The sequence below is a fragment of the Hipposideros armiger genome, unplaced genomic scaffold (assembly GCF_001890085.2).
Source record: "Hipposideros armiger isolate ML-2016 unplaced genomic scaffold, ASM189008v1 scaffold_34, whole genome shotgun sequence".
Lineage (NCBI taxonomy): Eukaryota > Metazoa > Chordata > Mammalia > Chiroptera > Hipposideridae > Hipposideros > Hipposideros armiger.
In genome coordinates, this window is record NW_017731384.1 from 2,345,035 (window position 1) to 2,370,410 (window position 25,376).

The 25,376-nt window shown below is 44.8% G+C and overlaps 1 protein-coding gene across 3 annotated transcripts in view; it reads right to left on the reverse strand.

Moving 5' to 3' along the window:
- Positions 1–2,699: 2,699 nt before the first annotated feature.
- The window catches only part of TEX2 (testis expressed 2), a 99,831-nt gene continuing 77,154 nt past the window's right edge, over positions 2,700–25,376 (reverse strand). For 2 of the 3 annotated variants that reach the window (XM_019637752.1, XM_019637753.1), the window contains exons 7-12: positions 25,235–25,334; positions 15,959–16,091; positions 10,024–10,149; positions 8,351–8,560; positions 6,086–6,206; positions 2,700–4,365 (exon numbers count right to left, since the gene is read on the reverse strand). In XM_019637752.1, the coding sequence (XP_019493297.1) occupies positions 4,243–4,365; positions 6,086–6,206; positions 8,351–8,560; positions 10,024–10,149; positions 15,959–16,091; positions 25,235–25,334 (813 nt within the window). In that variant the 3' untranslated portion in view covers positions 2,700–4,242. The remainder of the gene's footprint in view (positions 4,366–6,085; positions 6,207–8,350; positions 8,561–10,023; positions 10,150–15,958; positions 16,092–25,234; positions 25,335–25,376) is intronic. The other variant, XM_019637754.1, reaches the window with a different exon arrangement.

Consider the following 25,376-nt stretch of genomic DNA (forward strand, 5'->3'; position numbering starts at 1 on the left):
CAACGTCCTCCACAACTAGATTGAAGAACAAAACGACAGCAACTTGTCTGTTCCCCTTCCCCCAATTCCCCAATAAAAATCTTTAAAAAACCCAAAAAACAAAAAACTTGAATACATTTCCCAATGTAGAAATTGTTACCGCAATGTAATAAATGTTGAAAAACCAAAAGTTTAAATGGTGATAAAAATAATTATATAGAAGTTACAAAACAATTTCCAAAATAATTATTGCTTTGGACCAAGAGGAAATTTTAAATTTAACTAAAGACTATGTAGAAAATAATGAAAATAAGAGCCCCACTCAACTACAAGTAGGTTGCAATGCTTTCACTATTCCAAAAAAACCAATACATTTTCCTTATTGAAGGGAAAAAAGGAAACAAATTTCTAACATATGAAGGAAATAAAGATGACCAGAAATTATGACTGCTTACAGTTCCCTATACCGGTAAATCAAGCTCTTAGAGGGTGGGGCCGTTTTCCTATTGTCCACTAGTGAATAGTGTGCCTGGCTCAAAGTATGAGCTCAATACTTAGAAGCACTTTTAGCTTTCCCAACGTGAGGGCCTTCTCTCTTCTGGGCTTCCATAGTAGGCTGCTATTTTAGCATTTATTAAAGTATTGCAATCACGTAAGTCTTCCACATCACACCAGTCCTTTAAAAACAAATACTTGTTTACCACTCAGAATGTGCCAGGCGATTGACATTAATCCACTTAATCCAACTATTTCGGATATTTTTTCAGAAGTTGATGCTCAGAAAGGTTAAGTGATCAAGGTCATAGAGCGAATTCATTGCAAAGTCAGGATTTGGGTGCACATCCGAGCTACTTTCAAACACAAACTCTTTCTACCGGAACAGGTTACTCTAAATTCAGGAGCAAGGTTAGTCACCTTTGTAGCCTCCCTAGCCTAGCTTCTGGCACAAAATATCTCAAAGAAGTTAGGCATTACTTGCGTTCTGTTGTTTGTAAAGTTTTCTTTTGTGTTGAGAGCCGCGCTAATTAACAAGTCGGCACTCGAGATGTGGAAAGAAGTCCGGTAGAATTTAGAACCCTGGCGACTCTGTCTTTCCTTGAGTCCCGTCTCCATGGTTGACACGTAACCACTCTATACTCTGGAGGACTCAGAGGGCACAGCCAATCATTAGGCCACTTTACAGGCATGTGGCCGGAAGTTTGGCTTGCTATTGGTTTATAGCGGTAAGGCCCGCCCAACCACCCCGTTGGCTCCTTTAAGTAGAGGCCGTGCCAAAATTTCTGCCTTTCGGCGGCTGTGAAAGTGAAGAGGTGAGTAGGTTATTATGTTTGTCTCTGGCGGCCCCGGGTATTGGGGCCCGGGCGCCGGGTGGGAGGCAAGTAGCCCGCGGTGATGACCTTCCAATCAAAGCACGTGTTAGACTGCTGACAAGGGTGATGCGAACAAGAGTCTGAGCCGGGCCGCTGTGGGTAGAGGGGGCGGGGAACGGGCCTGCGGGCGCACAGCCGCTCACCCACCGCTCTCGTTCTTGCAGATCCTCGCCGGCCGAAGACGTCGGATCTCATCGTACCCCCAGCCCTTCGACCCCCCCCCCAGCCCCCGAAGGCTCTTAATAAAATGGTTTGATCCCAGCGCTGGTGTCGGTGTTTATTATCGCGACGCGCTGCCTTTGAGCCCCCGCCGCGCCTGTGCGTGGCGCCGGGGGTCAGGCTGCAGCGCCAGAGCACACGCTTGCGCATAACTGGGGCTGTCTGCTCTCCGCCGGCGTCCCTTTTAACCGCAAGCGACATAGCAGCACTGCGTTGCTGGTGGTGGGTGTTCCAGGGGGTTGTGTCGCCTCAGCCCTTAAACCAAGGCTGAGGTGCCCAAGAGAGACGTCGGAGATCCTGTAGGCTCTGCTACTTAGTGCCCCGCACATTCCTGTGCCTGCCCTGGAAGCCCCGACGACTTGCGTCGTCGTGATCAGGGAGACATGCAGTTTCAGTTACTGCTGTGTGGACGGCCTCTAGAGGTAGATGAGAAACGGCCATGGCCTTTAAGTAGTTTCAGGTCGTGGCGTACTTGACAGGAACCGGCTTCGGACTTGAGGTGCATGAACTTACCTGGCTCAAGTGTAGCTGTGACTTGTTTTACAAAATGCCATCTGGGGCCAACTGCTTACTTGGATACCGTTCCGAGCGTGGGGCTAAAAGCGTTGCACAAATGAATTTGTCCCAGTTAGCCTGAACAGCTTACAACAGGGTAATTGTGAAGGTGAGTTAGATTTTATGCATTGCTGAGTACAACATAGGCACCTAAAGTACACAACCCTTAGTAATCTAGATTCTAGGTGATGCACCGTGCCTCACTGGGCTTAGGTGAAAGGTACACCAGTTCTGAGTACAAGGCAGCACGTGTTGAAGGGCAAGGATGCACAGGTGCAGTGTGAACTGCTTTGGCACTTAGTAACTGGAGGGGGCCCCAAGTCAAGAGAACTACCAGGCACTTATGGGTGTGAGCTCCAGTTCAGGAAGATTGCCTCCTCAGGTTTTTAAGTGTGGATTGTGGATAATAATAGCACCTGCTTCTCGGGTCTAGTGTGACTACCTAGGATCCTTAAAAGAGGGCTGGTCCCATGATCACTCAGGAAATGAAAGCTATTGGCGGCCAAGGGCCTAAGTGCCCTGTACCCACTATTCTGTCCCTATAAACAGTATTTAGAAATAACTTAGATGCGTATCTAGTATTTAACATGAGATATTTATTTTGTGAAACAATGCAAGCGATTGTAAATCCCCACATACTATTTAAGTGCAATAAGGTACAGTCGTGTGTAATCTCTTTACACAGTAGTGCATCTAGTCTTTGCCTTTAGTTATTGCACAGAAATTATAAAGACCAGTGAACAAGACATGCGGACTGACAGGCAAATTGGCCTACACAATGAGAAATTAGAAGAAAGTACACCAACTGGAATGGTCAAAATAATTGAAGTCAAATGGTTTAATGGTGTAATTAAAGGAATCAAACAAGGGTTCAAATATTTTTCTCAATATATTAATTTCTTTAAATTCATGTTCAGGCAAGGTGCTGTTTTAAAAAACCCACTGTTAGCATAGTCCACAGATGGAAGTTATCAAAAGTTACCCAAGGTAATTTTGATGTTGAATGAAGCTTTAAACAAAATCATTTTAAATGTACTTCTCAAAGCAAATTGTACAATTAGAGCCTCCACACTTGTAAACTAAACATTCTGACACAAATGCACAAAATAAGTTGGCAACATTGAAAAAATGTCACATGTTAACTTTGAGATATGTAGTGTTTGATGTTGAGCAAACTTCTGGTCTTGACTCCCGATGATAGCAGTTCTGTTTTGGCCATCAGAAAAGGAAACTGCCCACAAAACATCCCAGACCAATTAGATTAACAAAGCATTTAGATGCCTATACAAAGTTTCCTGGAGCACACTGGAAGTGCCAGACAGAAAAATGGTGGCTCTGGCTTTCCGGCCCTATCCGATCCGGTCATCATGTGCAGTGTTTGATGTTTTCACATATGGTCATTTTAGGAAACCATTTGGGATTCGTTAGAACCAGGTGATTGTATCTCACTGGTAAAAGGCTTGGGATGGTTTGATCTCATGGCTTTGCCTAATGTTCACAGAAAGAAATCCCACTGTCCCCACCCCAGCTGATGATAGCATTAGTGTTATGTTCATGTTCTATGGCTACTTGCTTCCAAAACGCACAATTTAATATGAAGAAAAGTAAGTTGCTATGCCGTATCTTTATCACCAATGAAATAGTTCACAAAATTCCACTCGCCACCCTCCACACATGACCACAATGACGTTCTCAGAGTGTGGAGGGCTGCATGACAGACTAGAAGTGAGAAAACATTCCATTTGTGCTCTGGCTGCCTGAGGAAAAGCTTTGGAGTCGAGGAGGCAAGGGGAAGCCTTCCAGTTGTAGCTTTGCTCTTCATGTGCTCTTTTGCTGCCACAAAAACTGGTAGACTTAAAGCTGTGGTGTGAGTCATGTGTAACCTCTCCACTGTGATGGTTCTTCCTGTCTCCTTTGCTGAGTCAAAGCTTTGCTGTAGGCAATCCAGACACCAGTCACTGGACGTGTGGAATGATACCTCACAGTGGAATGGGCACTGGCAGGCAGAGGGCAGAAGCTGTGGCACAGGGAAAGGCCAGTGCTACAGCACAAATGGCAGCCAAGAACCCCACACCTTGAGCTAGATCTTCTAATACTGGGGACGTCAGATCTTCAGCCATCACAGCTGATCAGCAGCCTCCACAAGTGGGTCTTTCAGGAGGCAGGAAGTGGAGCGAGGGTCCATGGCTGAGTGCATTAGAGGGATATAAACATCATCCATGTTTGGCATGACAAAAACTTTCTGTAGGAAGAAAGAACAGCCAGGTGGCAGAATACGTTGTTTTCTCAGGCTGACGCCCTACTGTTTTAATAATTTAGGCTTTAGACAAGTTTTAAAAATATGAAACAATTTTTCCTACACATTCTGAACTAATTCCTCTACCATATTTAGAAAGTTGAGGAACCACATCAGTGCATGGACACCAGAACCCAATAAAGTCAGCCTTGATGCAGAAACAACCTTTGATGTCATGTACATATAATACAATTATTCATGCATGAATTGATAAATGGACTCTATTTTAAGAGAACTGGCTTAAGCTGCTCATATTTCTAAATTACTATGTCCAGAGCACATTCCAAGTCAATGCATCCATTTCAATCTATCAACAAAATGTAAGCAAATTATTTTAAAAACCAAAATCAGACAAAGCTATATATTGGGTTGTCAGAAAAGTCATGACGCATTTTTGCCAATGAAAAAAAATACGTCATGGCTTTAATGACACCATATATATATATATATATATATTTATATATATATATATATATATATATATATAAAATCTTACTACAGTGCTTATATAAAGGATGATCTGTGATGGATAGTAGTGGTGCTTTGCATGTTTATACACTAGGTTTATACAAGTGAATTTTGGCAATGCATTCAATCTTCAGTAATGCTCTCTTACAAAAGCATAAATGAAAACTTCCCCAGTGGCTATGGAAAAATGCAGTAGTTACCCTTCAACTTGCCTCAAAAATACTAGACACCAATCTCTGCCCCCTTGTCTCTTCTTTTGCTCCATTTACCCCAATATCCCTAAGAGATGACCCACTCAAATTCCTAACATTGGCTCTAGGGAGATAAGAAAAAGGAAAAAAACGGAAGGCACGAGGTGTCTCCCATAACTAGGTTCAAAGTACTTTTTCATTTGTGATAATATTAAGCTTTCCAGAAATTGGTTTTCAGTTGTATTTGGTCAATAGCTTTTAAATAATAAAAATATAGTTTAAAGGCAATAACAAAATATACCGCTGTAAAAATAGGGGTCTTCTTCTAAAGGTGAAATTCAGTACAAAGCAAATGAATTGTTTGCTAATCCATAAAACCTTGAAAGAACTGTGCCTCAAATATCTGATACAAATTTGATAGAAATAGCTCCTCTCAGGGCCTCGGCTACATTGCTATTACACTTTGGTGACAATGCAGAATACAGGCTTGGAGAAGGAGCTCTGGCATAGTATAAACTCCAAGACTACCCTCGAAGATTCTCCACAGGGGAGGGACAGGCCTGATGCATCTCTGGACCACCAGGGTAGGTGGTAGCTGCACACGGAAGGGTTTCCATGAGAACTGAACAAATGGAGCAAGGTGGATAGCACACGAGGGCGGGAGCCGCTTCCCTGACCATGGGTAGGTGCTACAAGCTGGCCAATTCCTGGCCCCTCAAAGTCCAAAGATGGCCCCCCCAGGAGGAGGGCTTAACCTTGCCAGGCTTCCTGGTATAAGACAGTCATTTGGCTCCTTGACCCCACCCTCTTGGGTTTCCTCTGATGACTACTTAACAGGGTGCTGTGGATGAGTGTCAGGGTTTTTTAAACTACCTAAAATTTGACCTGTTTGGTCATACGTGTAGTTTCCTGGGATGAGGATCCTGACCCACATGCTGCTCAGAACCTCTGTTCTACCCAGAGCTTTTAGACTCAGTGTGAAACACTAGATGACCCTGCACGTTTACCTGAAACTCTTGCTCCAGTTTCTTCTCTATCCAGTCTGTCACATGAACTAAAGTCACTTCTCTCTCTCCAAGTTTTGGCCGAGCTTTCAGCTCTACATATGGTGGCTTCCGGAAACCATACCTTTTAAAGAAGACAAGTAATAATCACATTTAGGGGCAAAGGAAGGACGTGGACAAGTACCAGCAGCCAACATTCCTCATTTACACAGGCCTTTATCACTACTTAAATGTTCTCTTATTCTGAAAATCCCCTTTAAAAAGTAATTCAGCACAGCAAGTATGAATTGTGAACTCCCTGTGTCCCTGGACCGGGTATGTGGGGCTGTGATGATCTCAGAACAGTGCTGACAAACTAGGAAAGGCAGGATACACCACTGGAAAAGCCTGTGGCCTGGGCTTTGTTTCTTTCTAAAATGGTAACAACCATTTTTGTTTCTATGTTTATAAAAGTAGTATATATCTGTTACAAACCCCAAAATATACAAATCTATAAAGCAGAAAGTGAAAGGCACTGCCTCTCTGAATCTCACCCCGGAGATGAGACCACTGAGAGAAGTGGGGTTGATGGTCCCACATTGCTAATATGCATATGTAAATAGAGAACGGTCCATAACCTGCTTCTTCATTCCACACTCCACACCACACTTATTAGGGCTTCTTGACGGAGCAGACTGGCACTCAGAATTGCTGGTAAAGTATCCAGACAAGAGACTGTGTTATCAAACTAAAAACTTCCACTTGTCACGGACCAGTGTTTTAAAAAACACCAATAAAAATGTCAAATTGCTATAAATGTTTCTAAACACTCAATATCTAACTAAACATCTCTGTGGATCAACAACAAATAGTTCAGCATTTGAACATCAGTAGGTGGCACTATCCCAGAGACCTTTGATTTCATCTCCCACTGAGCTGTGGCATTTATAACTGATAAAGCTTAAAACTTAGAAGGGGGATAAATGTATCAACTCTTAGTATTTAAAAACATTTTAAAATTAGGTTTGGGAGACTGTACAGAAAGGTATTAACTGGTTATTTTTGGATGATAAGAGTATAAGCTTTTCTTCCAATGAAAATATTACTTTAAAAATAAAATCTAGGCTGGCCGAGTGGCTCAGTTGGTTAAGAGCTCGCTTAAGAGTTTGAGCTCTGAGCAACAGTGGTTTGAGTCCTGGCCCGAGCTGAGCAGCCGCTGAGCTGCCAACAGGTGGCAGGATGGCTCAGCTAAAAAAAAATAAAATAAAAAAGTAAAAATAAAAATAAAATCTAAAATAATATTTTTAAGTTTTTACTGGGAAACACCAATGTCATCATTAAACGGATAGTCAATTCAAAAATTCTCTTGGGATCATTCCTACAAACTCTCTGAACGCTAAGGGTGTGTACTAGCATGCTGGTTTTCCTGTACGATAAAACAGAGCTATCTTTTTCATATGCGTGTACCTGATGGTACAATGAGATCCCTTTAGGCAATCCCTGTATACACTTATGCACATTTCATAGGATGTGGAATGTCAATTTTAAATTGAAATTCAAAGACAATGATTTTCTTCTGCTAGATCCATGAATAATTTATTTCAGTGATTCTCAATTCTGGCTTGGTCTCCCAACCCCTAAATTCTGGGTGCCGGGCGTGGCGTATCTTTATGTTTAACAAGTCTCCAGGTAACTGTGATATGCAGGTGGGATTGAGGACCACTGTTTCAATGACAACTCCTTGGAGAGACCTCCTACCACAGTGACGAAGTGCACATGCTTCTGTCTCCTTAACATCTGGGTCTCACCCAGGGAAGTCTTCCCTAACCTGCTGGGACTCTGCCAGATGTGTGATACTTGTCTGTAAAGTGGGGATAACAATGGCACCTATCTCCACACGATGCTGTGAGTACTGAACAGGTGAAGCAGTTACAGCCCAGGCCAGGCAGAGAGTAAGAGCCCTACAAATGGCAGCATTCTTACTGGTGCAAAACGTTGATCTTCTCTTGATCCTTTGGAGAGGAGGAAGATCAAGAGTAGAAACAGCTCATCCTATAAACTTCACCTATTGACCTTAACTCTTCCTAACATGTGAAGATGAATCTTTAAATGTGAATTAACCATTCACAGAAGAAAGCAGAATTGGATTTACAACTAACATTAAGGTTCTGAAAGTGCTTCTGCCCAGGAGAAGGTACTTTCCATAATGTCAAGCGTAAGCAGGCTGGGGCTTTTATGGTCATGCAACAAGGGGAATCACTGGCTGTTCCTGAGGGCCCCTCTACGCACCATATTCGGTCAGTTGGGGGAGGTGGAATGTTGACCGCCAAGGTTCCTCTACATTCTTGTACTTCTACAGTTAGCAGCAGAGGTGTATTGGAGACTTCTTCAATCTTCTTTTTGATGAACTCTGTCTCCGTTGCTTTTTGGAAATATTTCGACTTGGTAATTTTATCAACAAACCTCATAATCTTACTTGTTCGATGACCACCAACATACCTTTAAATGGGGGACACAAATAGGTGTTAGCAGAACTTTGCTCTTTCACAAACAAAAACTGTGACTTTTCATTCACCTTACTTTAGACCAGAGTTTCTCAACTGCAGACCACAGACATTGTGGCCTGGGTGATTCTTTGTCATGGGGGCTGTCCTGAGCATCGTAGGGTGTTTAGCAGCATCCCTGGCCTTTACTCACTATGTCATTAGCACACTCCCCCTAGTTATGACAATAAAAAATGTCTTCAGACATTGCTAAATGTCCCCTGGAGAACAAAAATCATCCCTCAGTTGAAAACTACTACTTTAAACAGGTGTAAACATCACGCAGGGCTGAATCTAGACAACAGAGTCAAAGTTCTCATAGGGCAAACTGAGAAGGTATGTCATGTTTATAACCCTTAAACACTGAATATAAATCCAGTGTTCTCTTAGAGAAACCTCACCATCTCTAATGGCAATAAGAAATCATACTGCGTCAACAGGTACACAAAACACAATTTTTTTACTGACTACCTTTTAGGTGGTGTCATACCAACTTTGAGTGGCAACTACTTTTTAAAGGGCTTAGGAACTTCTAAAGAAAAATGCTACACCAAGCTGACATGCTAGCAGGCCAAGAAAGCAAGATTTTTTTTATCAGACCATATCTACCATAAGGCTACCCCAAGGAGAGTGGGTGTTTGGTCTTTAAAATCCCCCACAGTTCCAGACTGTCAAAAATACTATGTGTATGTGTAGAGAAAAGCAATCATTCCTAAGAAGGTCAAGTGGGTAGATTTTAAATAATGCACACAAACTTTAGGACCAACTCCTCAAACGTCTGGATTCTCTTTTCATCTTCTGTAGGATTTCAAAAGTGAATAGGCTGATATTTTCTTACAGATGCTTCTTGTTTCTTTATAATTCTAGTTTCCTTAACTCAATAATTAAAAGATCTGTACAGAGAGGCTGTTTAAGCACTTTGATCATTCCACAGTCTGAGTAACAGGCAAAGAGAGCCCCAGAAATGAAGTTCACGACCCAAAAGGTCAGTTAAGTGACCCACATTTTCAAAATTTCACCAAAGAAATCACCTGAATGTCTCTGCTTTGTTGGAACTAGCAGCTCAACAGAAGCAAGTGTGACGCAACTGAAGGGGGAGTAATGCTCTCCGCCGAGCACCAGGGGGCGCTGTTGTGTAATTTGTTCGCCTTGTGATAATAAGCGTACCCTTCAATCCTATTATTTACTCCAATGGTCAGAGAAAGCCATTTTGTTTGAGACCCTCTTAAGTAAGAAAAGCTATACGAATCTTTCTGTTCTGGGGCCGGGAATCTAAACAAGCCACTGACTTTGGGCTATTAATGCACAACCATTCACTCAATGTGAAGAACAAAGGAAGATCACAGGAGACGAGGGACTAAAGCTCACTCCCAACTTGCTGCCCTGACCCCTGGATTCCCAGAAGCTGGATCCACTCACCCTTCGGCCCCTGGGAGAAGCGGTTTGTCTCCTGCGCTGGGCTCTGGTGCATCGTCTTCTTCGGAGGAGCCAGCACTGGAGGACTCCTCATCACTGTCGGCCAGACAGTAGGCCCTGGGCCTGCAACTGAACAGGGCAGAGTCACCACAGCAGCCTGATCACCACCCAGGCTCTACTTAGAAAGGGAACACACACACTCCACTGCCACCACCACCACACATGTCATTCCCCCCAACCCACCCAAAAAAGAAGAGGCCCAATCCAAGAGTCCTCAGATTGGCCCAGTACCCGGGAGACTCTTCAGCCGCTAAGTCCCCTGGGAAGACCACAGAGGACTTGGGCCTGAAGAGTTCGATTTGGTGCATGCGTCAGGACAGGCAGTGGGAGTTTGGTGCAATTGACAACAAATGCAGTGAGTTAATCAATAGTGCAGCAATAGCCAAGGAGGGTGAATGACAAGAACGAAGGTTGCAAGGGTGAGGTGACAGCTTAGTTTGGAGACATGGCCACCTCTCACTGATGATGGGGATGTTCAGCCAAGTCCTCACACTCTGGCTGAGTTTAACAACTATATGCTCTCTGCCTTAGTTACCTCCAAATTAGTTTTGACTCAAGACTCCCTTCTAGTGAAACTATGTATTCCACACCTGCCCCAGCTCCTGACAGTCACAGAAAAAGCCAACCACAACAGGGTACAAATCTCAAGGGACTCTTGGAAACAAATGACATGAGAACCCAGGAACTGTCCTCGAGAAGTACATTTTGAAATACCATTTTAAAACAAAGTAATAAAAAGCCTCATCAGAGAGCGCTGTCCTTCATTAATCTTTCCAGGTTGGGTATTGTTTCCAGAGGCATGGGGGTTGCTGGATCACCAGCAGTGGTGAGTGATCAAGGTTCCCTACTGAGGGTCACTGGGGGCTTCTTGGCTGAGCTTTAACCCACATAAGGCAGCTCCCTCCCTGGATGGTGGCTTTGCTTCAGGGAGGAAGACGTGCAGGGCCCATCTCTGAGGCTCAGAGACTTAATTGGGACAAAGTAAACAAAGGACAGAGTAGTCTCTGAACACTATGAGGCAATCAAATGGTCACTAAACAGAGGCTGGGCCTTGTATTTTTAACAAGGACAAAATTACCAGGACAGGAGAAGGCAGTACAGCTGAGGTCTTATCTCCTTGCAGGTGCAGTCCTTTGGGGTTTTCCTCTGATGCTGTCCTTGGGCCACCAGAAGCAGCAGCCTACCTAGGGCAGTCATCTCTTAGCCAACAGGAGCCAAGGGCACCCAAGGGCAGAGCACACGTTGGTGTGGACTGAAGGCTCAGCACTGGGAGGGCAGGACTGAGATCTCCGCCCCTGAAACAGGAGCCTGGCTGTAAGAGGACCCCAACTGTCCTCCCTAGCAGGACACCTGGATCCTCCTCAAGCCCAGCTCTGACACATTAGAGCCAGCCGCTCCAGCCAACAGGCTTGAGTATAATGTTAAAAGGAAACTCCCTCTGCAGACACAAAAGCCTCTTGTGCCTGGCGACAGAAACAGCAACACACCTAACTGACTTGTTCTTCCTCCTTCCATCTGAGGCCTGGCTGGTTCAGAAAATGTGTATGTGTGTTCGCTGGTCACCAAGAGTCTTCAGAATTTTCCATGGTTAGAGAGCCCTCACTAAAGCTGCTTTTATTTAAAATGGACAGAGCAAAAGCAAAATATGATTCCCACGAAAGCCTAAATTGTGTCTTGATATGAGGAAAGTCAGGGACACAAATCCCCAAAGATAACACAACCATTCAAAAATGCATCTTACTTCTCCACCAGTACAATGACTGTGCTCCCAGCTCAGACCTAGAGCTGCCAGATAGACAGTCTGTGTCCTGCTCCCCATCAACCCAGCACAAAGGGCTGCCTCAAAATCTGGGACCACAGTGAAACCTGCTGAGCCATTATGCCCTCCTGTCCCCACCAGTATTTGTCATCTGGCAGCCACCAGACCCAGGGCAGAAGATGCCAAAGGCTACACACTGCAGGAAGCTCTCAGGTTCCCGAATTAAATGTCCGCAGGACAGAGATCAGGACAAATTTTGTGGCTTGAAGTTAATAATTTAGACAATGTTATGTCAGTTAAAGCAGATCAGATGACACGAAATTCTGATTTTGAGTAAATGTTACCTCTAATCTCTGCACAGGGAGTTATATTATGTGGCACCTAATACCTAACTAATTAAATGAGTAACACTGGCTGATAGTCAGTTTTATAACTGAGCCTGCGTTTTATGATCTCAACCCTATGATGTCAGCGTGAACTTTGGAGAAAGACACACTGCACATCCTTATTTAAAATGTGCTAGAACGCATGAAGCCTAATTTTTAACAACACACCTTAGAGTTCCAGATGAGTGTGATATCCTTTCAAAGAGCCACCTTAAAAGGCTTATTCCAGTTTTGCAGCCGCTGTTAAAAATCTTTTTGGAAATGTGTTTAGAGTCAGACACAAAAGAAAAACTTATTTTATTACTGATATTCTGTCTCAGACCAAACATTTTATTTCTTTGTCTCATTAATTACCAATGCCTCTGAATGATGTCTAGCAATTTCTCAAAGATCCAATTCATCTACAAAACAGGATGATTTGCTGTCACTCAGGATAGTTAAAAGAATGTCGCAGATTCCAGAGGAAATTCTAAAAAAAGCAGCTCCAAAAAAATGCTCTTAAGTGAAGAATGCATAATTAAACAGCCCGGTGAGGTGACTGCCTTGTGGGGGACCACACTCATTAGAGTATTCCTTTTCTTTTATTCAAGAGAAATCCACCCCGTATGTCTGCCACAGACACACACACGCATACAAGCACAGAGCCAGACCTAGTCACAGTGTGGGCTGCAAGCACTGGGCTCCCAACACATCAGGGGCCTCAGGGCGGGGTGTTGGTGGTATTTCGGGGTATACTATGGACTAGTGACACAACATGGAGTACACAAGGGGACCTCCACATGGGGACTTGTACATCGGGCCTAGGCTGCAATGGTAGAGCATGAACAGGTCAAGCGCCTTACTGGAAATGTCCTACCCCAAGGCCACCCCTTCATTTAAAGAGCAGCCAACATGCAGAACATTTTCCCTGACTGACTCACTTTGGCCATCTGCAGGCAATTCCTAAAGTTAAGACTGCTCCGTCTACTGCCTGAATTCTATGAGTACCTTACTGCCCCAAAGTTATGCTAGCTACGTGTGTAACAAGAAGACCATTTGGGAAATAAAAAGACTAAAGGAAAAAGGTCTGCAAACAAAAAATGCACCCACATTTCAGAAGGAAAGGACTTCACTAGAATAAAGAAACATAGATTTCAATTTCTCACGATCACCTTCGGGGTAATAATATGGAGACGTGAACAACTTCCTACCAGTAAGGAGGGCTTCTCACAGGTTGCGTGGCATCTCCTGAGACTCCCCAAGGGCACAATCATTTGCACACTTGAAGGGGGACTGGAAAAAGCAGGGCGACAAAGCAGAGGCCTGGCCAGAGTGGGACAGCAGGGGAACCAGCCCCTGTGGAAAAGTGGGACCCTGGACTGGTAGCCACAGGCTACGGGGAGGGCCTGGAGGAAAGAGCCGCTGCTGGCCTACGCTTCAGACGTTCTGCTCTTTGGAGGTCTCAAATCAAAGGAAATGTCAGTACCAAAGACCACGCATGTGTTTAATAACAGCTACTGTCATACTGACTTTCTGTGTCTCCTATGGCGTGTAGCCTCAGGGCGACTCCATATGCTCAGGGCTGAGGAGGTGAAGAGTGGACTCTAGAATCACCTCTGGGATTAGGTTCTGGGCTATGGATGGGCTTGCAGAGGCTCCTGATGCTCCCTGGAATTGTGAACCAGATGGCACACATGGAGGCATTTTCTGGGAAAAGAATCCAGAGTTCTTGGATCCTCCAAGGGGTCCTTTATGCAAAAGAGGGCTAAGGGCTCATTTTCCTAGGCCTTCTTCTCTCAAGTGCTTTTGGATTGTAGGTTTCCTTGCTTTTGAAATTAAATGACAGCAAATTACACATCAACATATACGTTCACGCCATCACAGGAAGGGGTAAAACATTTTATACCAGACACTACTGTGAAAAAAATGGTACTTTAGAAATATATTACAAATTAAATACCATCATATTCCAAAAGCAGAGGATTTTCTGCACAGTCTAAAGAACCACTGCTTGCTCAGAAACATGTCCATCCTCTGATCAGCCAGAGTTTATGAACTTGAAATTGTGCCAAGAGAGCCGCATGAATAAAGGTGAACACTGAATGCCTAAGTAATGAGGATCCCAGGGACCTGGCAGTGTTGGGGCAGACCCCCTTCCTCTCTAGTGTAGTCCCAGCAGCTCTGTGCGCACACAGGGCTGTTTCTGGGAAGGGCTCCTTGCACAAATGCTTCTGACGGATGTTTGCTCTCTCATGCTCCCGTTTAGACCTCATGTTCGAAACTGCTTCTGCCTGATGTGCTTCATGCTATTGGCAGCTGGTCCTGCAACTCTGTTGTCATGAGGCTGGACTGATGATGCTCAGGTGTGCATGGTGACAGGTGGGGATGTCCAGGGACAGAAGTTGAATCTGACTACAGGACTAGATCAGGACCCCAGCAATTCAAATCAAGGAAGTTTGTAGGACTTTCCCTGCCAGGAAAGCCTCTTAAATACAAATGCTCCTGGATCTCAGTCCACTCAGGTCTACAAACGGCCTTTATATCCAGGAACATGAGGCAAGGACAAGCTTCCTACTGGTATCACATGGGCCCAAACAAGACTCAGCACTGACGGGGTATGAAATGCCACATGGAGTTGATAAATATCACTCACCAGAAAATATAATCCACAGATTCCCGAATCCAAACATATTTTAACAAATAGCAGAAAAATGGAAGGAAAATAGCACAGATACAGGTTAGACTGCATACAACAGGTGAAATTCTCCAATTATTAAAATAGGAACATTTCATTAAGTAACTTGGATAAATCGGAGTAAACTAAGTAAAAGAACATTCTCAAATGTCTGACCCCAACTCCCTCCATCTGCTATTACCACAATAGGAATGGAAGTACCGTGTCAGTATCATAACTAAGCAAAAATCTAAGAGTCCTGTCTTATATTTAGACCCTGATAAGGGTGGCTCCTGGTGGAGCTTTCCTGTCATTGTATTGTTAATTCTATGCAAAGGGGCTAAAGATGTGAGAAGCAGACTGCCATCAGCAGTTTCCATTTCGTAAAAACAATTATATAATTTAAATTTGTAGTCAGAAGCAGTGTATGGGAATGTAAAATTTCCAGCTTATCCATATTCTAGGTATTGAAGAAATAAAATCAAGCTTCATTAACTAACTCACGAATTTGGAATATTTACTAAATCCAACAAACTCTGGGCAGTAGAGGCAGTGTCTTCTACAAAGAGAGGCATTTACTAAGCAAATCAATATTGTATTATTTAGGGAAAATGCATCTCAAAACACTTTGGGGGCACCTTCTTGGCTAAACAATCAATTGCTAGTTAGAAATAATTCTGACTTTGTGATTAAAGCAGACACACCCTCCAGGGACCTCAGCCTTGCCCACACATGGCTCTCTGTGACGTTAAGTTGAATGAGGTACTTTCTGAATGACGATTTTCTTCACAGGACATTTTGTTGTGCAGAAGAGCCTGCCCTGCTGGTCTGAGTCAGTGATGCTTTCTGCATAATTGATACTGTGTGCCTCACTGGCAGCACAGGGCATAAGTGGGGACTCCCAGTCTGCAGGGGATGAGAGTAGGGAACTGTTCCCTGAAACGTTCTGTGGTCAGCAGCACTTATGTGGAAGCTCACTCAGCACTGGGACTATTATTACACATCAAACCGGCTCCCTCAAAGGCTGGAGGGAGAGGTCGGCCCCCAGGGTTGGATTAGTAAAGTCATATAGCCCCTTACCCTTCTTTGCCAATTTCTCCAACCTTCAGGGCTTCAACAAGAGGCTCTTTACCTAGTTTGGTCAAATTCATTTTGGTCTCGAGAGTCATCAGAAAGGACCCATTGTAGGACATTTCCAAATCGATCCAGAGTCCTGGAGAAATGGTGAAAAAACAGAAGTTTTTTTCCCCCCAGAAAAACATGACTATAAGTGATAGTATAAAATTTGTATTATAAAGTATCTAAGTAAATATCACATTGAAGTTCCATAGCTATATATACATCGCCTGTACTACTACTGAGGCATGCACGAGGAGAAGCTTCTGGAAATGGTTCAAACATTTGGCAAATGGTTGTCATTGTAATATCTGTTAAAATGGTCACAGTGAACTCAGTGCATTGTTAGCATGGGAAGGGTCCCAACCTCTGGGTTCTTCTCACATGTGGTAAGACATACTCCCAGCAGGAGGTTGGCTTGACCCAGGGCAAAGCCAGGTGAGGTCTGCTGAGTCCTGGCCAGTTACGAGGCAGAGGCTTCACTGCAAGCTGGGCTGTTCTTTAAAACACACGTGAGAACCACTGCCCTTCTTAAAATTATCTAATGCTGTGGGGAAAGGAGGAAAGGGCACAGCAGATGGTTCAGATTTAGCTTGGTATGATAAGGATAGTGACAACAACTTTTAGAACCCATTTCTTTCTGGAAGTTCTCTAGTAATGGAAAGAAAATAATTAATGCTCATGCCCCAGAATTATCTAGATAAAGTTGGGTAACCACTTTGTACCTTAGTTTAAAAACATATTCCTTGGAAAAGGTACTAATGTCAGTGAAATCATATCTAAGAGGCTTTTTAACTTTGTGGAATTTCACTGGGATGGCCCTCCGGCAGAAGCGGCCGCGAACCAGAAGTCTAAAATGCAAACAAGCATCACTTCGGGACCTTCTACACCAGGACTCTATGATTCGGCTGCTAGGACAGGCTATGCTGTGGTCTTTTCAGACTCAGAGCTCCATAACAACTCATGGACTGTCAATCAAAACGTGATCCTTCAAGTGGGTGTTCAAATGTTAATGAACTTCTAGCAGTCCTCATAAGACAAATGACAACATTTAAAGAAAGGAGAAAATTAATCTAAAACCATTATTCACACACAGCATTTTCAAGCAATTACAGTAAATAACCTATCCCATATTCAGCCACCATCTCAGATAAAAGCTTTGCTTAACCTCAAGAAGCACTAATGGTGTAATTCCTCACTAAAGGCAGAATAATTTCCAATTTGTTCTCAACAAATTTTTTTATCATAATTAAAGGTAATTATTTTCCATGAATGGCCTGGGTTAATTAAGTGATATGCAGATCAACAGTGATTGTCTTCTTTGCGGCAATTCACAAAATTGCTTTATTTCTTGCATACATTCAGCAGTAAAAAATCATTAATTAGCTTGCTCTTCAAAGGTACTGTTACTGGAAATAAAGCACACATTTGCCTTCATAAAAATGTTCAGTTATTAATCACTTCCAGCAGAAGAAGGATTAGGGCAAAAGGCTTGGTATTAACAGATTTAAACTCAGGATAAAAAGAACATCAATGAAAAAAATATTTATTGTATAGCTCCAGCTTTATTTAACTTGAGAATCAAGAGACTCAAACTACCTGGTTGCTGTATATTTTCAGACATAATCATTTCTTTTGAAAATTCTAGTCAGGTTTCCAATAAATATTAATAGTATGTATTGCCTTTGAAGGCTGTCATATTAAAGGTACCAGAATTTTACTTCTTATGAAGTGGAAGGTTTGGTTTATCTGTTTTTTAAATGAGGGGATATGGATATGGGCTTAGTAAGCTTCTGGCCCATGCCCCAGTTATTGGGACAGTCCCTCAAATGGCATGGGGTCCAATGCCCCCCACCCAGCAGCTGAGACAGGAAAGATGAGGGAAGGGCACATAGAGCTCAGTCACACAGACCGGGGCCTGAGTTTCACTGGAAGCTTCTTGCCCTCTGTGCACCAGCCTCATCTGCACAAGGGAGACCACACTGCTGTGGACAGCCCAGCGCTGGGCACATCCTGGCCAGGCTCTCTTTCTCTGCCATTGCCAGCCCACTTCCTCACTCCCACAACTCCTTGCTCCAGGCTAGGTTACTGCTGTTGCCATGGCAGACAGACCAGAGGAGGCCATAAGGCCAAGATGGAAGAGGCTACACTGTGCAGCCAGAGAGCCCTGTCTGGGCTGAGGAGGGGACAACGGATGGACATCTGACGAGCCTCTGCATGGGGGACAGGGTCTGTTTTTTAGATCACTGTGTATGTCCCATGAGGCCTACTCACAGGGCCTTGCTCAGCCCTGGTTCTCCGGGAAAACGTGGAGGAGTCAAGAATGGTTTGAGGACTTTTAAAAACAGATATAATCTGCAAACATTCCAACACATTAATATGATGTGCTTGCATTCCGATGAGGGTCAGGAGACTATTTTAGCATTAGGTGCAAAGAACAACTTGCTTCTGTGACGAGACTCAGCAGGCAGAAAGCACCCAAAAAAACGTTGGAGCACACACAACCTGGAGCCGAGGCCAACTGGTTATATAATGGGTGAGTCAGGAGGCTCCTGTCTTGCAAGACTGAACGATGGAATTAACAGTTTCTAGAAAGGTTGCCTTCTCATTGGGGATAAATGTGGCAGCCATGTGAAGATGGGGACACACACTGTTCTGAGTGGCATCTTAGCTCTAACCAAGCTGAACGCTACTCACCTAGATGCATGCAGTTACAGGGCTGTTTGTTTTGTGTTCTTGACAAATGTTAAGGCTTTATTGTGAGGCATTTAATTAAAAATGCTTCTTTCTATAACCATCTGCTCTTGGTAATGCTCAAGGACAAAACCCAGAAGTTGAAGAGCAGGATGATTTTTTTAAGCCTCTAAATAGGAGTAAGGTAGTCAGTTCTGAGAGGTTCTCCCGAAAGGACGAAGACTCTTGTCTTGGTCACCTTGGGCTGTTATAGCATGAGCCCATAAAACGGGTGGCTTAAAGAACAGACATTCATTTCTCACAGCTCCGGAGGCTAGGAGTCCAAGATCAAGGTGCTGGCCAAATCAGTTCCTGGTGAGAGCGCTCTTCCTGGCGTGTAGACGGCCGCCTTCTCATTGTGTCCTCACGTGGCAGAGGCAGCAAGCCAGCTCTCTGGGCTCTTTGGATGAAGGACACCAATCCCATCATGAGCACCCCTCCCTCGTGACCTCACCTAAACCTAATCACCTTTAAAGGCCTCACCTCCAAATACCGTCACATTGCAGGTTAGGGCTTCAACACATGAAATTTAGAGGGGCACAAACATTCAGTCCCTGACAGGCTGCCCCACATAAGGGGTCTGCATATGGAGGAGCTGTCCAGTGGTAAAGGGTGGCGTCTGATTACCAACAAGTCCCTATAAAACTGGCACTTTTTTCTGCAACATGGGAAGCACAGCTGCCAAGGACACCGGCAAGCTTCAGTCAGTCTTCATGCAAGGACCCAGGAGGAGCTCAGGTGACTGTTTTTCCGCTCTTCAGCTTCACGAGGAAAGGATCAGTTACCAGCACCACCACTACTCAGAGGGAGACTGCGGCAAAAGTTACAGCTCACTCCATCCAAAAATGGCTACTGAGCTCTTAGTGCAGGATGCCAGAGCTAAAGACACGGAGATGAGTCCTTGCCCTCAGGAACTTTACGCTAGAAGAACAAAGATGCCTGGGCTACCTGGTGCAGATCAGACCGTGATGTCACCAGAGACTACAAACATGCCGTGGTGGGTGTCACCAGAGACAACCAGAACAGGGGTTCTTCTGCCTTCTCCCTGGGTTTCTATTTCATAAACCCCATGGCCTCAGGAATAGCTCTACGGCAGCCATATCAATCTAGTAATTTCACTCAGCAGTTCACTGTTTTACTGCTATGAAAATAACTAAACAGCATCAATCTTGTGGGAATAGGTTTAACAGGACACCTGCTGCAGCCCAGAGTTGAGAGAACCTACAGCCTTGCTCGCCAGGGCCTGGCCCTCATGCTAGTAGTTGATTTTCACTCTGAAAGTGAAAATCTGGTGTCCAAGGAACAAAACTTCTTAAAATGGAGCATTAATAACATATTACCAAGAACAGGTGTTTGAGTATTTGGTTCTGAGAAGAGCCCACCAGTGGCTGTTTTGTTCCCGGCAAACAGACTGGTGCCATATTACTCACTCAGATACCTCAGAAAACTAGCATTCCTTGTATTTGGATGTGTCTTTTAGGACAGCTGTCATTTTTGGCTTTGTCTACCTGTCACTGTCAAGGATGACATAGTTGCAAAATAGTTTCCTCTCTCCCACCCCAACCAAGTTCCACAAAAAGGTCTTTTTGTTCCCTTTTCACAAAATGTATCCTTTCTTTCTGCAACATAATCTAGTCAGGGAGCGTGCATGCCATTCCTTCTGCTGTGCTGTGCTCAGACCTGGACAGCTGCTCTCCTAACATCTGCTCCTGACAAGGGCGTAGCAGGAGGAATGGGCAGGTCACAGCCTGACTCTGGTTCCAGTTTCTGAAACACTCAGTTGGCAACCTAACTTCAGTCCCAGCACTGGATAAAGGCACCAGCACTGTAGGTTAAGGTCCGGAAGATGAGTGGTTACGGTGGACACCACAGGTCACAACAGGACGTCTCTGAAGACACACAGGTTCCTATTCCTGAGGGAAGAGGCATCTCCACAGAATCAGACGCCTTTAGTTGAAACCTGGGGTGTTATTTGGGTATTCTGAAACAGGGCAAACTCGGACAGCCCTTTGTCCGTACTAGACGCTCAATGACTATTTGCAGACTTCACTACACGCAGCAAACGTCCCGAAGAGTAAATGAATTCATGGGAACCCGAGGGGCCACAGTCCACGCCCTCGGTTCACTCGGACACTGACACGCCTGCAGACACTGTTCTGATACCCCTGGTCCCAGGCACGGAAGAGGAAAACCTGCCAACGGAAGTGGTTCCCCACTGAGCCACTTTAGGAAGCTTCCACTACACCAAAGCTTTGTGACAGCAGAAGCAGCAAACACTGATGGCTTGTTCTGTCACATGTGCTCTCTGAGCACTTCACGTGTAACATTTCATCTCCACCACAACCAAATGAGGGAGACACACTTCCCTCAGCCACTTCACGGGTGAGGAAACTGAGGCGCTGAGTGGTTAGTCAATTCCCAAGGTCTCAGCGCTGGACAGGAAGGAGCAGGGCCCAAATGCAGGTGGCCTGGCTACAGAGCCTGAGCTCATGGAGAGCCTCTGGCACTGGTGAGAAGCTGAGCACAGGCGGGGAGGCGAGGCTGCTGGGTGACCTTTGGCAGGTCACGCCCACTCTGGGCTCTGGCTTACACATCTACAACACAGCAGGCAGGGTCCAGCTGGGTAATCCCAGACTTTCAGGTCAACTTTGTCAGTCTGCCCGATTTTAAGGGTTTGGATTCTACATTAATTTTCAACCACAAGAGAAAGAACATTAGGAGAGAATCTACCAAAAACGTACCAAATGTACCATAAAAGTAACCCTGGCTGCCTCTGAATGGTGGGATAATGGATAATATTTTCCTTTTTCTAAACATTCCGGTTTTCCCGATAGTGAGTATTTGTTGAAGGAATGAAGGAGCAAACATTACCCTAACAGAGTTAAGAGAACTACAGGCAAGAGCTTGGCTAAGAGGGGTGGCCTAGTGGACCCCAGAGGCCAGGCCCTGGAGAGAACAGCCGGGTGGGGAGAACGGGTGAGGCAGGGAGGTCTGTCCGAGGAGGGCAGGTTACAGAGACAGGCGTCTGGACTCCACTGAAGGGAAGAAAGGAGACCCCCACTCACCCCACAGTTAGAGATGTATGTGGTGTGGGGATACAAAACCGGTTTCCACAGGACGGATCTTCATCTTCCAGCACCCGCTGCTGGTGGGACGTGCAGATGCCCTGGGCAGGTGGCCTTTTAACCTTACTTGCCACATTAGAAGTTGGCTGTGTGTCCAGGACCTCAGACAGGCCAACATGGCCAGGATGTGATTTCATTTAGAGGAACTACAGGCTTTGGGCCTTTCAGTGGCGAGGCTACGAAAGCTGACGATGGCATTTTCCTTTCCATTTATTCTGGTAGGATCTGCCAGCTTTAAGCTGTAGGATGGGTCATCTGGACGCCATGGTCACCCACACTCTAAACTCTCCAAGAGCCCCGGCAGCGAAGGCAGCACCAGTGATGGTAAAAATAACAATAGCTGGCTAGCACTTATAGAGCTTGTCTCACACCTAATGCTTTCCAAGTGCCTTCCGCACTTAACTCACTTCTCACCATAAGCCTGCCAGGGGGTGCTGTCAGTCTCCAGCACTTGAGAGAGAAGTCAGTGAGGAAGTTGGGGAGCTTGCCCAAGGCAGTGAACCCTCAGAGCTGGCGCTCAGAACCACACTCTATGTTGCCTCCAGAAAAGCATCCGGAGGACAGTGATCCAACCAGCTGTGGCCTGAATATCCCTCCTGAGCCATCTGCCTCCAACAAAAAGTTAGGAAACCTTAAAAAAAAAAAGGGGTATGTGTTGGGGGAATCCTGTGGGAGGTGTCCCTCCCTACAGCTGTTGAAGACTCTTCACCCTGGGGTGCATTTTCCTGGAAGGTGAGCTTGCTTTCCAGAGTCCATTTGGGCAAGTAAGTCACCTCTGATTTTCATGTCCCTAAAATGAAAGTTTCCCTTACAGCAATGGAATCTAAAATTCGTGTTCAATTCTGTTTTACCATCATCATTTGCAGACTTGGAAAAACCTAATTTGATTAAACTTTGAAAGCCCACAGCCTTTATGTCTTTATCATTCCTTTCTTTAGTAACATTTCCTTCCTTGTTACATCAGCAGGCAGACCTAAAACTTGCCCTGAAAAGAGTTAAGTAAGCCTCAAATGGATTAAAAACTGGCAAAGCTTTGATCTGCCTCTGAAATGTCTCTCTTCAGAGGAACAGGAAAGGTTGGTGAATTTCACTGGAAGCCTGACAGAGCTGCCCTGGGAGTCCGCAGAGTTCAAAGCCACAGGGACACTTCTTAGATGTGGCAAAGCCCGCTATGGCACTGCTCTCTTCTTGTTGGAAATTTTTACTAATTCAACAAAAGACGAATTCAGTCCTGAGATAAGAGTCTGCTAATGCATTAGAAAATAGAGCACGTACAGGTATTATTTACTTTCTTGAAGCCCGACTCCGGAGGTTTATGTTAGCTGATCATTGACCAGCTCATTTATGTTATGTTAGCTGATCATTTACAAGTCAATTCCTAAAGAGGCAAAGGGCAACCCAGGGCCCAGAGGAGCCAGAGAAGGCAGGCAGCCTTTATATGCCGACAATGGAGCAAAGATCCTAGCTACACAGTGAACACACAGATCATGCATTTTTTTTAAATTTCACATGCGGTTAAGAGAACTCTAGCTAAATCACTTGCAAAGAATCTTTTCTAGTTTTACTCTTACTGAATCAGAAATTAACCAAACCCAGGACACTCCGATTTATTAAAGTGTAGACATAATTAAGTGGTTACAGGTAATCTCAACATGCAGGTATACGGTGGACTTCTGGGTTTGCAAATAATACTCTGATCTGTCTTTCTCTGAAATCGATAGGATGCTCAAAACATGGAAATATGGGCTGTCAGCTGAAATACTGCTAGAGAGATAGGGCTGTGAATTATAATGCTAGAAAAAGAATCCATTTGTATTTATAGCAAATGTATAAAATACAGAAAACGATTTCACGAAATATGAATCAACAGCCACCTGATATACCATACACAGGCTCAAGTAGATGTTAGAGTCTCTACATTTTACAAAACATTTCAAAATAAATATCACTCTCTTGAAAAGCTGTAATTATTCTCTCCCCTACTTTGTCCCTGAGCCATCTGAGGAATAAGGTAAACCCAGGCTCACTTGGAAAGAGATACTACAGAAAAAAGTCGGCTCCTTCCCTGACGGGGAGCCATCCATGCCTGCTCATGGGCTGGTCTTGCCTACCTGGCTCACACTTCTCACCGAACTCCTGTGCACTAAAATTTCTATCAAGGTCCTTTGAAAACCACGTGTCACAAAATACACATAAATCTCTACATCGTAATTTTATTTAAATTCTTTCTACATTCTAATCAACTCTTCTTTCCCTAAACCACAAGAGTAGGTGTAAATAATGTGTCAACAGCATGTCTTAAAAATCAAATCTGAGAACTTTCCTCCAGCAGAGAGCTTTACTCTCCAACTACTGCCTGACAAACACATCTTCATGTTTCAAATACTTACTGAGCATCTCCTAGGAGTGGTGAGGAACATAAAGATGTAAGACATGAAGGTCAAAGAATCTGCACCCTAGAAGTTGGGGCGAGGTAAAGATGTGGCTACATGTGAGGAGAGGCAGCGCTTAAGAGTTCAGGGTTGGTGCAGACGTACATGTGAAGCCCGTGAGGGGTGAGCGAGGCTAAAATCCAGCCCACTGCCTCTCGCCCTGGCAAAGGCTGTCGTCTAAATCACACAAAAGCTCCTGGCACATGGGCATCTGTGGGCTGGAGGAGGACCTGTAAGGATCCGGGAGACTAGAAGGACTAGGAGGGGGCATCCTGATCTATTCCCATCAGTTTAAGGCTGTGACTATTAAGAACAAAAGACAACGAACATTGGGCCGGCCGAGTGGCGCGTTGGTTAAGAGCTGGCTTGGGACGCCAGCTCTGAGCAGCAGGCCCCGGTTCGGATCCCACATAAGGGCCAGTGACACTGCCCTCTACAGCTAAGATGGTGAACAACAGCTCAACCTGGAGCTGGGCTGCTGTGAGTTGCCAGCGATGGCGAAGGCTGCAGCCCCTGCTGCAGTGGGCTGCCATAAGCTACCCTGTGTGGCCGGCAGCCAGCGTGAGCAACTGGCAGCTGGTGTGAGCGGCCAGCAGCTGCCATGAGCGGCCGTCCAGAAGCCGGCGACTGATCTGCCTCATCCGGGAAGAGCGCAATGATAATACCAACATGGGCCAGTGAAGCAACGTCCTCCACAACTAGACTGAAGAACAAAATGACGGCAACTTGTCTGTTCCCCTTCCCCCAATTCCCCAGCGCTGTTCCCCTTTCCCAATTCCCCAATAAAATCTTAAAAAAAAAAAAAAAGACAACCAGCACGAAATAACCAGCACGAAATGCGTAAAAAGTCCCCACCTCCCTCCAAACACAAAGCCTCGGTATTCAATCTGCAGCGATGGAGACACAGTCATGTAAATGGTCAGTTCCTCTCCAGAGTCATTAAGAGTTACCTTGGTGATCAACATAAGGCTTGAAGGCCTGAAGGATTTTTGGCACAGCCACCCCCATGTCAAGTTCCGTCAGAGTTAGCTCATTCATAAAGTAGGGGAGCTGGAGAAAAGAAGTAAACAATGAATGAGACGTTAGTAACCT